The sequence below is a fragment of the Bidens hawaiensis genome, unplaced genomic scaffold (assembly GCF_021521415.1).
Source record: "Bidens hawaiensis isolate Kalapana, Puna unplaced genomic scaffold, B.hawaiensis_p1.1 tig00030876_1, whole genome shotgun sequence".
Classification (NCBI taxonomy): Eukaryota; Viridiplantae; Streptophyta; class Magnoliopsida; order Asterales; family Asteraceae; genus Bidens; species Bidens hawaiensis.
In genome coordinates, this window is record NW_027495178.1 from 257,502 (window position 1) to 271,715 (window position 14,214).

The window sequence follows — 14,214 nt, forward strand, 5'->3', positions numbered from 1 at the left end:
TAAAAGTGGGAATATTTCGAGTATGGTACGTTTCGAGTTATCAAATTGGTAGTCATACACGCGTTGTATTCGTAGCTAGTCTACAACTAACGCTTTTTGTGCTTAAAGGTAAAATGCGGGTTTCGTTATTGTGTTGTACCGTGTTTGATCGGTCTTTAATTGGGAGTATAATGGCCGTACACCATTATATTCATGTGTTGTTTATATATAAATTGTTTATATTTATATAATAAGTTTCTCTTCTCAGGAATAACTCACCAACATTCGTGTTGACCCAAATATTATTTAAATATGCTTTGCAGGAAAGTGAAGGTTTCGAGATGGTATGGAAACGAGAGCGTGGGGTGTTTGAACAAAAGTGATGTGTTGTAAACCGTGCATCAGCACGTGTAATAAACTCTGATGTTGTAAAATGTTTCTTATAATAAAAGATGATGCTTTTATTATTAAATGGTTATTATTGTTGACTATCGGCGTCTGTCATAACCCGAATGAATTAAAGTTAAGACTTCCGCTGTGTTAAGTTAAGGTTTTCGGGGTGTGACACAGCTAGTGACCTAAATTTTGGTGTGTGTGCGCGCGCGCCACACACAACACAATATGATGATGATGATGATGATGATGATGATGATGATGATAATAATAATCCTCAAAGGTTGGCCGGCGACAAATAATAATCCCCCCCCCCCCTATCATTATAGTTCTCATTATTTGATTTATCATTTAATTTCATGTTTGCTTGTTAGTCAATAACCTATATGAAGATAGTTATTAATGTATTATAGTTATATTAGTTTACTCTCTTCATTATCTTTCTTTTATAGTAATTCTTTCTTCTATTTAGTTATTCAACAAACATAAATATTATTAATCAATACAGTTGATTTAATTATTTTAATAAATTTTATCAACCACTTCTAATCATACACATACATTGATTTAGTCTTTAAACATTTAATAAATAATTAAATATTCATTACACATTTGTTTTCATTTAGACTTGCTTAATCAAACTTACATAGATTTGCATCATGTAATTATTTCCCAAAGAGTAATATAAGCATCCATAATTAATACAACAAACTTACTTATACATACATTTAAAGAAACCCTTATAATTATAAAAACATATAATAAACACACAAATTGCATAACTTAGTTTTATTATGCATTTTTAAACCTTCAAGTGGCGGTTGGTCTTGATCTTGATCGCAAAGTAACATGAAGTGGGGCCGACATCTCACACGACAACTTCAGTACCTCTGAAAAGTCAACGTCGTACCCATCACACATCCCAAACTCAAACTCATGTAACAATGATGCCAACCAAAAACTAACGGTCGTTAGCCCAAGGCTCTTCCCGGGGCAACTCCTTCGCCCCGACCCGAACGGGGCCAATCTCATATCTGATCCCATAACCGACATATCCATTAACCCTTCCGTCTCATTCAAAAACCTTTCTGGCCTAAACTCTAGCGGCTCCTTCCATATTTCAGAGTCCCTACATATGGCCCACATGTTGACCATCGCAGTTGTCCCTGCTGGTACTCTATGACCATCAATGACTGTGTCTGTGATGGCCAGACGAGCCCACGAAAGGAGTGGGCCCGGTGGGTGCAGACGGAGTACTTCTTTCACAACCGCAGGTAGATACACCAAACTAGTGATGTCAACTTCGGTCACCGCACATGACCTCCCGACAACTCGGTCGAGCTCATCTTGGATTTTTGCTTGAACATCGACATGTAGCACCAACCTTGCTAGAATCCACTCAATTAGCACGGCTACTGTGTCTGTTCCTCTAAATATCATTTCCTGTCAAAACAATTATTTATTTTCATTATTATTAATTATTATTAAAGTTACTAAATATGGCAAGTGGTAGTGTGATGGTCATGTTTTGGATCTTACTAGTTTTTCATAAAACTATAAAAGGCCTTCTTTGTAGTTTCTTGGAATATATTTGAGGATATATTGTTCCTTATTACAATTGTTTTTAAATTTGTTACATTTTAAATAACAATCAAAAGCTTAGGTACTACACAGGTTGATTAAATCCAATATATTTTATACCAACAGTTTTTAATTTTATAAAGATTTGTATGTCGAATAGCTTTTGTTTGCGTTTGTCTCTGTTTGTTTTTTGATGTTCTTGATGTTCTTGTAGGGGTATGGTACTAAACCTGGCTTACGACCTTAATTTATTATGTTTGGCTTATTTTATTATATGGACTAATACAATATTATTGGGCTGAGGGGGTTTTGTGGAGGTAACCCTAACTGGGCTAGGCCCATTAGGGTACCATGATGGTGGCCATGAGGCTCCCTATATAAGGAGGTCTCCACCTCCTTATTAAGGGTTGTTGTTCTCAATAAGAGCCACCACCATAACCATTTTTGTTTCTGTAAACAAGAGATCCTCGAGATTTCTTAGCAGTCACCTCCATACCCCCAAAAAAGCCATTGCAGATCTCAAGCTATCTGAGAAGAAGATGAAGTTGTGGTTCGTTTATTTCGAACACCGAGGAACATCGTCTTGGATCAGGTCAGATTCATTTCATGTTTCTTCATTGGCGCCATCCGTGGGACAGGCAACGAGCTACCCTTCAATTTTCGTCTCGGTTCTCAGATCTGTTCATCCATTATATCAGATCTGTGATTCTTTTTTCTCCCAAGAAAAATCCAGATCTGAAAGTTTACAGAAAGATGCTTCAAGATTTGTTCTATTAAAGCTCATAAAGATCCATAGATCTAAAAGATGCTTCCAGATCTGTGCAAAAATGAAGCTGAAAAAGATTTGTAGATCCAAAAAAGAAACTACCTGATTCGGACGGTCAAGCCTCCGGATCTGTGATGGTTTTAAATTCTCCCCACTTCAAGCTTCAGATCTATCTTCGAGGAGGAATTTTTACACGATCCAAAAACTGAAAATTACAGATCTAACTTTCAATTTGTAGATCCAAACTATTAAATCTAATATATATCTTACCTCGCTCGCGCGAGACAAGACATTAGACTGGGGGGCTTGAAGGGGTATGCACCCGCCTTAACATCGAGCGGGGCAGGTCAACCCACAAGATATAGACAAGAGGCTTGAAATCTGGATGTCATGAAGACACAAAGCCAAAACCTATGCGCGTGGCGCATATCACATATGCTCACGCATCACATATGCTCACGCATATCACATCTGCGCGTGGCGCATATCACATGCTCACGCATATTACATATGCTTACGCATATCACATGCTCACGCATATCACATCTGCGCATGAAACATCTGCGCGTGAGAATAAAGAGAAGACCTTGCGCATCCCCGGGATAACGCATAAAGGACAACACAACAAATGAGACAATAGTCTAATCCAAATCAGGATAAGGACAACCATGATTGTACTCGTTAGACAACCTTCCAGAAGACAACATGTGGGTTGGAGGACGACTCCATGCCTTTGGTTTTGCGCAGAAGACTCCGCCTCCATTCATGCGCGCGCCGCAGATCAACACTCCGACGCCATACAAGTGCGCTGCGGACAAACTCTCCCGGCCATGCTTGCGCCGCATCGGAGGAACACCTCGACGCCATGCATGCGCAGGGCCGAGGGTCACTTACCGCGGGTCAACACTTGCGTGCCACCATGCATGCGCGCCGGCGGGTCCTCTCTCCGCCGCCATGCATGCGCAGTGCCGAGGGTTAAGACTATTGCCATGCATGCACGCCACCAGAGATCAAGTCTCTGCCTCCATGCATGCGCACTGCTGAGGATCAAGACTTCGCCGCGATGCATGCGCGCCCGCAAGTCACCACTCCGCCGCTATGCATGCGCACAGCCGCGGATCAACATTCCACCACCTATGGAAGATCCCGCGCACATGGAACGCAGCACAACTTAGAAAATGTCTCATGTAAAAGTTGTCAAGTTCGTAATCAAGGCTTTTTAAGCCATTATGAATAATGATACGCTCTATTTTTTCTTAACATGCATTATATTACCTTTTGCATACATGTTTCACAATTCCCTTTATTAATTTTGAGCAATATGACGACATTATATTGACATCAAACTAAAAATAAAACGAAGTAAAACATACATGCACGAGCTTCAAGCTCAGACGCGTTAAACGAGTTTTAACTCTAAAACGTTAGGGCCTTAGCCCAATAATATGAGCCTTAGCTCAAATTACTCACAGCATCCATCCTACGTATTGCGCAGCTGGACCATAAAAATACCTAAGCACAACTAAGGCAAAGCACATACGCGCTAAACCCTTCGCCATGAATGCGCGCTCAACTCTTCGCCATGCATGCGCGCTCAACTCTCCGCCATGCATGCGCGCTCAACTCTCCGCCATGCATGCGCGCTCAACTCTCCGCCATGCATGCGCGCTAAACTTTCAGCCGCTATGCATGCGCCCGCGGATCACCACTCCGCCGCCATGCATACGCGACCTTGGGTCACCACTCCGCCTCCATGCATGCGCGCACATCAGATCAACACTCAGACGAACACCGATCACCGCGGATCATTATGAACGCCGCGGGTCACCTATGAACATTCGCAGGTCACTAATGCAAGTCAGTGGATCAAAACAACGTAAGTCGCCTCTGCAACCTCATGAAAGCTCCAGCATCGGCGGCCACGCGCCAAACATAAAGGTCGGGAGTCTAATATCCCAAACGGCTACGCGCCACACTTAAAGGTTGGGAATCCTTATAAACCCATATGGCCACGCGCCAAACATAAAGGTCGGGAGCCTAATAATATCCCAAACGGCTACGCGCCACACTTAAAGGTTGGGAATCCTTATAAACCCATATGGCCACGCGCCAAACATAAAGGTCGGGAGCCTAATAATATCCCACATGGCCACGCGCCAAACATAAAGGTCGGGAGCCTAATAATATCCCGAACGGCCACGCGCCAACGTAGGTTGGGCACACCTCATAATTTGCCCAAGGATGAGAACCTTGTAATACATCCACTTTTAGTTGATATGTTTTTGCAGATTCGGCTACGAGTCGCACAAGCACCTATGACATTATTATTATTATCTGGCCGTTTGTGCCTCCATTATTATTTTGAAGACAAGCCGGGATAGTCATCCCGCGTAGAAGAGGCCCTTGTGGGCCAGTCATTATCATCATATTATAGCTCATAAGCCGCAACTCGCGCATGCTTCATTATTTTATAGCTCGTAAGTCGCCTCGCGCGCAAGCTTCATTATTTTTATAGCTCGTAAGTCGCCTCGCGCGCAAGCTTCATTATTTTTATAGCTCGTAAGTCGCCTCGCGCGCAAGCTTCATTATTTTTATAGCTCGTAAGCTGCCTCGCGCGCAAGTTGCATTACATTATTATTGAGATGCGCACTCTATCTTTTATCAGGCCCCGCACCACTATTGTTATGATGCGTGCTATATCTTATTCATGCCAGTGCACCATTATTGTCATAAGGATCACAACATGTCACCATCATGGAGAAAACCTCTCAAAACTCAAAGACAATAAAGACAAGGCCGAAGAAAGGGGAAAAAACCGCCTCATATCCTAACACACCTTATGAAGTCCAGCGCTCCACCTAAACGCTTGCACGCCTAGGAGCAACACTGGACTTGGGGGGCTTGTAGGGGTATGGTACTAAACCCGGCTTACGACCTTAATTTATTATGTTTGGCTTATGTTATTATATTGACTAATACAATATTATTGGGCTGAGGGGGTTTTGTGGAGGTAACCCTAACTGGGCTAGGCCCATTAGGGTACCATGATGATGGCCATGAGGCTCCCTATATAAGGAGGTCTCCACCTCCTTATTAAGGGTTGTTGTTCTTAATAAGAGCCACCACCATAACCATTTTTGTGTCTGTAAACAAGAGATTCTCGATATTTCTTAGCAGTCACCTCCACACCCTCAAAAAAGCCATTGCAGATCTCAAGCTACCTGAGAAGAAGATGAAGTTGTGGTTCGTTTATCTCGAACACCGAGGAACATCGTCTTGGATCAGGTCAGATTCATTTCATGTTTCTTCAGTCTCTGTTTGTTTTTTGATGTTCTTGATGAATTAGCGTATGTTCTTGGATTTGCTAGCTTCATGCTATTGTTTTTTATTATATTTATTGGTCGTTAAAAAAATAAAAATTTGTATGTGTGATGTCATCGGCCGTGAAAAACTAATTTATGAAAATTCGTATGTGTGATGTCATCAGCCGCAAGTTAAAAAAAGAAATAAATAGTAAATAATGATAACATAAAAAATTTAATTATATTTTAAGATAAATATATAATTAAAAGTTTCTTATTATTTAATAAATTTAATAAAGTATTAGAACAAATGTTTAGATATATAAATGTTTAGATATACAATTAATTAATCTAATTGGTTAAAACTCATTATTATCTTATTATTTCTATTTTCTAATATTATTTATAACAAGATTTAAATTAATTATATTATTATTTATAATAGTATTATCATGCTTACCCAAAGGACAGCGATCATGTCCGGTTCAGATAACTTATCGGACCCTTCAAGTGAAAGCAACACGTCCGTGAAGTCACCGTTAACTTTTAACGGTTGATCTCTATGTTCGTCAATAATCCGTTTCACAAACCGGTTAACTTTAGGCACAAGTTTACCACACCTGGAACGGACCCCTTGTGGGTCAAAGTCAGTCAACCATGGTAGATGGTCAGTCCAGTTAAGTACACCCAATAGCTCATAACCTTCATCCACAAGTTTCCTCAACTCAACCGAGTCAACGTCGTCCGAGTCAACTCGGTACTTTAGTCCGAAAACGGACCACATCATGTTACTCAAGGAAGCTTGCTTCAACACGTCCCGAACACGAACCGAACCGGATAGGCTATATTGGTCTTTAAACATCTCCAATATTTGAAACCCGAGTTCCATCCTTTGTCCTTCCGAAACTTTAATTTGTTTCGGACAAAAAAGATGTGTCGAGGCCATACGTCGTAACGTACGCCAATAAACCCCATAGGGGGCGAACCCGATGGCTCGGTTAAACATCAAACGATACGCGGACTCCTTAACAGGACGGTCAGCGAAAACCGAGCTGTTAACAATATCCTTGGCGACGTCAGGGTTGCACGTGACAATAACACGTGTCTCGCCTAGACTAAACGCCATTAATCGCTGTGCGCCGCAAAAGTTTGCGGCGACGGCGATTTTGCGGTGGGCGAGACCTGACATGAGTTGCATGCTGCCGATGATAGGGTAGCCTCTGAGACCCGGGATGGTGGATTTGAGTTTGGACCAGGCCGGGCCACCAGGGTGAGTCCATTGAAATAAAGAGTTAATTAAATAGATTATAGCGAGAAGTGTGAGAAAGAGAAAGAAGTTAATGGAAGTGCATTTAAATTTGGAGGCAAGTGCAAAAAACCAGAGAGTATCAATGTGTGTTGTCATGTTTGTGAGTGTGTGTTGTTTGATGAGGGGAGGTAGAGGTATTTATAGGAAAGCGTCATAAGTAACAGCCGACAAGTGATTCGTTCTTGGTCAAGGGCAAGGGTCAATGAATTTAAACCACCTATTTCCACCAATCTATCGTACAATAATACGTACTAAAAGTACTTAACCCAAAAACATTGTTATTATAAAAACTAATTTTAAATAATTTAAACTATGCTCTATTAATAAATAATGTTTTTAACTATACCCTTAGCTAATGGTATTCCTAACTAAATGTGTACATTTTACGAACGGTCTCCAACTAACGAAGTTAACCATCCGATAGTCTAATGCTTACGTGGCACGCCTAGTTGTTTATAAACATCTATGTAGCAGGATTACATGGCAATAATCACTAGTTTCCTTTTAAGAAAGTTGGTTTAAATAATCCCGACTATATGTTACTGCAAATAACAGTCTCAACTACATGTGTATTTTTTCCAATGGTCTGCTGGCATGTCACGTAAGCAACAAACAAACGGAGTTAACCATCTGTTAGTCGCGGACCGTTGGAAAAAATAATACACCTTTAGTTGGGACTACCATCAGCCAAGTGTGAAGTTGAGATTGTTATTTGTCAATAGGGCATAGTTGAGATTATTAAAAACCGACATTTATATAATAAACTAGTGTATTTCCTGCAATGCCCGACAAGTTTCAGTCAATATCAGTTCAGTTTGAGGTTTGATTTATTATAGTGGTATTCGACATAAAACGGATACCGGCATCAATATCGATGTTATTTAGACGGTATCAGTTTCATTTCATCACAGTTCCGACACTTGATATAGCTTATGATACCAAGAAAATACTCTATAGATTATTGTTCAGATAATATCAGCATAATTCTTTACTATAAGGAAAATATAAATTGATGCAATAACAAATATCTTATCAAAACATATATAAAAATAAACACAACACAACACAACAACATATTTGAAATTTTGTAACGCGTGATATTATATTATTAGATGAGTAAATATTGTAGTTTGTTCCCCATGGTTTACGGGCAGGACGTACTTATGACCTTATTTTGCGAAATGAGAATACTGAGCCCCGGTGTTTGTTGCAAAGGATTAGTTTGCAACCTTATGTTTGTTTTCTTGTTTAAAAAACAATGAACTAACTTTATAACCTTTTTTTGATTTCCCAATTGTGTACATGTGCTTTGCACCCGTGTAGTTTGCATCCTACACTTGCGACCTTATTTTCAAGAATGAGAATAGCCCATCTAGCGCACAGTATGAGTTTGCATCCTTATGTTTGTTTTTCGTTTAGAAACAAATTATATTACTTACATCCTTTTTTGATTTCCTATTTGCGTCCTTGTGTATTGCAGAGAGTAATAACATTCAACCAAATTCCAATCCTTATGCACAATAATTACATTAACTAATAATAATAATAAAATCATTCACAATCATTACAAACAACGCTTACTATTACTGCATACAAACTTGATATAAAACAAACCATGAAATTTATCAAGAAAAAACCTTGATCAAAGAAGAATCTTCATCATCAAAAACCCATGCTCAACTAAAAAAACCTTGATCAACTACATCGTTACGCATCAATCCAATACAAAACTTCTACACCACCTACTCAATCCTATTTACCAATGTACTCGATCCAATCTTTAATGTGTCATTGTTCAAACCGGATATCCACTACTAGAAAAGGGGGAACTTTCCTACAAAATAATTCCGACAAAATACCGATAAATGCAATTTCCCACAAATTATAAACGTTTTTCCGACAAAATAAAAAAGACTTACATTTCCAACAATCTTTCGAGAAATTTTCAACAAAAAGAAATTTGTCGGAATTTTGTCGCTAGTATTCAAAGGATTCCGACAATTTACCGACCAATTTTTCATTTATTTACTAATCTATTTAGTGAAATTAGAAATATCATAATGTTTCAAAGCTTTGTCGGAAAGTTGTAGAAACTTCTATAAGTTTTCCTATAAGTTTCCGACTAATATTAAAAAAATATATATATTCTTATTTATTAAGTTGTTGGTGTGGGTATGCATATGTGCTAGTAGTTTATGTGTATATGACATGTATGCTTATGTGTTAGTGTATGGATGTGCATGGGTATATGCATATTAAGAGTGTGCATATATATATAGGTATTAGTATATGTATACGTATAAACTTGTGGGTGGTGCGTGGCAGTGTAAATGTGTATGGGTTAGTGTGGTTGTGTATGTATGAGGTGAATGCATAAATTTTTTTGTGCAGGAGCACAATACAACAGTGTGTGGGAGGCAAAAGGTGATTAATCATGGCACGATCAAAAGTAACAATTAACAAAACAAATAAATGGGCTTTAATTTGATTACACATTTACACTACAAACTAAAACTTGATGGTGGGCATTGGCCTACCCTTCTTCAACTATGAATCCATGTATGTATGTATGTATGTATGTATGTATGTATCTGTCAGTGTATGTATATGAATGAGTGTGTGTATTCGTTAGTCTAGGTACATGTGTTAGTGTGTGTATGTGTAGATATACGGTCCTAAATCCATCTGCGAGCCCAAGCAAAGCACAAACCGTATCCTAGATTCGATGAGTCAACATGGTAGGATACGGTTAACTGCCAATACGATATGAACCCAATTGCCCAAAGTCCATGGACGAAGACCTGCAAAACAGACACCGTGAGCTCGTTACGGGATGGACAAGAGGGGGGGGGGGTCTTCCCGTAACCACCCTCCAGCGTGAGAATAAGTACTGTTCTGTAGAAGATAAACACTTAAGTAAATTGAGAAAGTACAGTGGGAGGGAATGAATACCTCATAATGATTGAGAGGGTATTTATAGCCGAATGGTGTGAGAAGGTGATTGGGCCAGCTGTCCCTTAAGAAGATGCCTGCATAACCGTCTGGACGTGTGTCCTTATATGATAGGTTTAGCTTACTCTCTATCATTGGTTAACGGGGTAATATTGGCCATGTGCACGGTTATAACGACCTTGCCACGTGTTACTGGCTGATTGGCCGAAGGATCACGTATTGCCCAAGAAAGCATCTTGGGAAATCTTCTAGAAGGTAATTGGTTATTGACAGCTGTCCCGGAGCATTACCTCGTGGTTATTTACGCGGAAAGATATTCCTTCTCGCGGATGACTTTTGAGGGTGCTATGATGCTTCCGCATGTGCTATGAGGGTGTTTCTTCCTCAGATGATTATGCGGATGGTTTATATGTCCCGTGGGTGCCTTATGAGGGACTTCTGATTGACTCGCGGGTATTCCTTAAGGGTATTTGGGCCTTTTTGGTACCCTACCTCCATAGTTATAAATACTACACTTTGACCAATAATTTAAAGACTCGACTCTCTCACTCTCACTTGTTATTACTCTCTAATAGCAAATACTGATTGACACGCCCAGGGTGGTTACGAGAAGGCACCTCCATCTTTTCTTTCTCGTAACAAGCTCACAATGTTCGGTTTTGCATGTTGAATCAGGTTAAGCTCGTGAAGTTCAGATTAAATCACCATCTCGGTTGAGACTTAGGCTTTAACCCTTTAGGTTACTTACTTGATAAGCATTTAACTTATTTATTTATTTAATATATATATATATATATATATATATATATATATATATCTTAAATATGAATAAATAAACTTTTAAAAGCTATCTGGTTGCTTCCTAGATTCTATCAATCCACCATATTGCTTTATTTGTAAATTGAGTTTTCTCATGCATATGACCTGAATTTACGGGTATAAGACTCATTAAACACAAATAACCTTAAAACGAATTATAATATCTCTTTAAATTATAATTAATCTCACCAAATATCTGATATGAAAGCTTATAAAAAAAGGGATATAATAAAAAATAGTAGATTTTTTTAAAAAAGTTATTATTTATAATTAAAAAGAATTGTATACTAAACAAATTAAGATATTTAATAATATATTTATTTAATTGATATCAATGGGCTTTCTATTATTTAATATATTTTTTTGTCGGAAAGCAATCGGAGCATATTTCAGCTAAAAATCTGATGGCGCTAACCTTTTCCTCCAAATTAAAACCCTTGGCCCTTCTCAATCCCTAAAAGAGTAAAATCCTCTTCACTTCATAGAACCTTTTTGCCATCGCTTCTCATCACCTATTCCTATCTTTGGCCGGATCCTTTTCAAGGTAATTTCTTGATTTTGTATTCATCAAGTAACCGAATTATATGTTAATAAGCAGATTTCTAAGTTCTCTTGTGGATATGTGTTTTAAGGTTGAATGCTATAGGAACATATTTAGGATACGCGACTGATTTTGTGCCTCTTTTTTTCTAGAACAAGTTAAAAAGATTGATTATGCCAAACATTTTGCAGAAGTTAATAAATGAAAAATATGTTGGCTTCATCTGTTCTTGGGAGTAAGATAGTGCACAGCTAGCTTTTAATATAAAATCCATTATTGTAATGAAGTAGGGGGTGGTCAGTCAAACCAGACATCTGTTTGTTTTCGCGCTCGGTTTTTTTGTTTAACTTTCCGTCTGCCAGTTTTGGATTTTTTAAGCTGTGACAAACGGTTTGGTTTATGGTTTATACTGGAAACCAGCAGCATAAAACCAGGCCAGGCCTTTAGATTTGACAATATATATTTTAATTTTTATATTTAGTTGTTTGTTGTTTATAATGGGCTTAACTAAAAGAAATCTAAGGCTAGTAGTTTATTTGGAATGTACTGTGATAAAATTTGAGAATATCTATTTTAGCTTTTTATGTCTATTATAGTACATAAATGTAATCCTTAACTGAGTTTTTACTCCTTATACATTACAGTCATTACACTACTATTGTTTTCTTAGTTGTTTGATTCAAATAAAAAGATAGATGTAATGTTATGGCAGTTAGTTGACAAATTTGAAGCAAACTACAAATTTCAGTTCAAATAAAAAGATAGCATGTTTAAGTTATAACCAGAATCAAACTACAAATTTGAAAAACTGTGAAACCGAACTAGAACCAAAGCGTTCGTAATGGTTTGGGTTGGTTCGGTTTTAATATTTAACGGTTTGGTTTCGATTTTTTTATAAACAAAAAATCGTTATCAACGGTTTGACTTAAGAACCGTCAAAAACAGACCGTGAACACCCCTAATAGATATGGTTAACTTGTTTTATTTGTATATATTTGTTGTTAGGTAGGTATGTATATGTATATGGATGAGGACGAATATGATAAGGAAAATGGTAGTCATCTGGATGATGATGATGGTGAGAATGATGGTAGTGGTAAGGGTGCTAGCGGTAAGGATGATGGTGGTGATAGGTGGATCGCACGCGTGGGAAGAAAGTATGTTTTTTTTTTATTTCAACGCTTTTATTTGCATTGATTATAATTATTGTTTATTTTAATGCTATAGGTTTGGATCTGGACGTGTTCATCGGTGTGCTTGTGTATTACTAGATCAAAAACTTGATGGAGATTGGATCACATTCAGAATGATCCCACACAATGTCTTAAAGGAGACGTTTAGTATCTTTCGGGTATATATCAGTAAATTATATGTATACGTTTTGATTATTTATTTTAATTTATTTATTATACATTTTTTACGGACATGGTGGATATGGGATCCACGAGATGACCGCTACATTTTTTAGGGTTTTGTTAATGTTTTTATGGATCATTATCCCGCTAAGATGAATGAACTAAGAGAAGAAACAAAAAAGAAAGCCATGGCGGACAATCATGTTATTGAGGATGCTCGACAGTAGAAGGAGGTATCATTCATGATGTTATTATTATTATTATTAAGTCAAGCACATATATTTTTTGAAGTTTAGGTATTTTAGGGTTGTTTTCATATTTATTAGGTATGTGAATTCTTTTTGTTTACATTAAAGGTCAAATGAACATGATCTCAGTTTGTAGCCGGTAAAGTGTAGGTTTGGCCTCCACCTATATTATTCATATGGTACTTGTTTTCCTAGTGTAAGAAGTAAGGTAACGCATTTTTGGAAAACTATAGTGTAATTTGAGACACCATTGTTATGCTGTTTAAATTCGATAGGGGCGTCATTGTAATTTGTTGTTTAAATCATGTCCACCATTGTCCTTTACTCCTTTTTTTTCACAATACCAAATTCACATATAGATAATAAATTGTTTTGTTTAGTTTAACTTATGCAGTTATTTGTTTTTGTTAAATTTTATTTTTTATTTATGAAGAGCAAAAAAAGTAATTTAAAAGAACAGTAGAACTTCCATCTAATAGTATTTGCACTTGGTGTCTATGCTATAAGGCATATTAATGTGCATCACTTAGTTGTTTTGAACTTTAGTCAACTTGCTCGGATACCACGATAGGTTGACTTCCATATTTCTTTGAACTAGTCAATGCATGAATCTCCAAATTGGGTGATTCCGCTAGCTTTTGATTAGCATGACAGTATGATCATGTTTTAAAATGACCCGTTAGCATATTTTTAGCATTACAGTTTGTGAATTAATATGTATCATGTATTAGTTATATATCTTTTAACAACCTATAGGTTAAAGATGTTTGAGTCAAGTTCGAACAAGAACAAGAGGCTCAAAGAAACTTGGAAAACCGCTTGAAACACATGGAAAGAGACGTGGAAAAAGAGCTGGCCGAAGTGTTTAACGCAAGAAGCTACAAAGTCAAATGGAAAGAGACTTGGAAAAAGAGCGGGCTGAACGCGAGAAACTACAAAAACAATTTGACGAAATTATGAAAAAGTTTG

The 14,214-nt window shown here is 37.8% G+C and overlaps 1 protein-coding gene across 1 annotated transcript; it reads right to left on the reverse strand.

Annotated features, from left to right (window-relative positions):
* Window positions 1–970: 970 nt before the first annotated feature.
* On the reverse strand, window positions 971–7,584 carry LOC143581332 (cytochrome P450 78A9-like). The gene is made up of 2 exons (XM_077064153.1): window positions 6,482–7,584; window positions 971–1,815 (listed from the first exon to the last, which is right to left on the reverse strand). Exons 1-2 carry the CDS (start codon window positions 7,424–7,426, stop codon window positions 1,183–1,185), a joined length of 1,578 nt encoding a protein of 525 aa, XP_076920268.1. The 5' UTR covers window positions 7,427–7,584; the 3' UTR covers window positions 971–1,182.
* Between the last annotated feature and the right edge of the window lie 6,630 nt (window positions 7,585–14,214).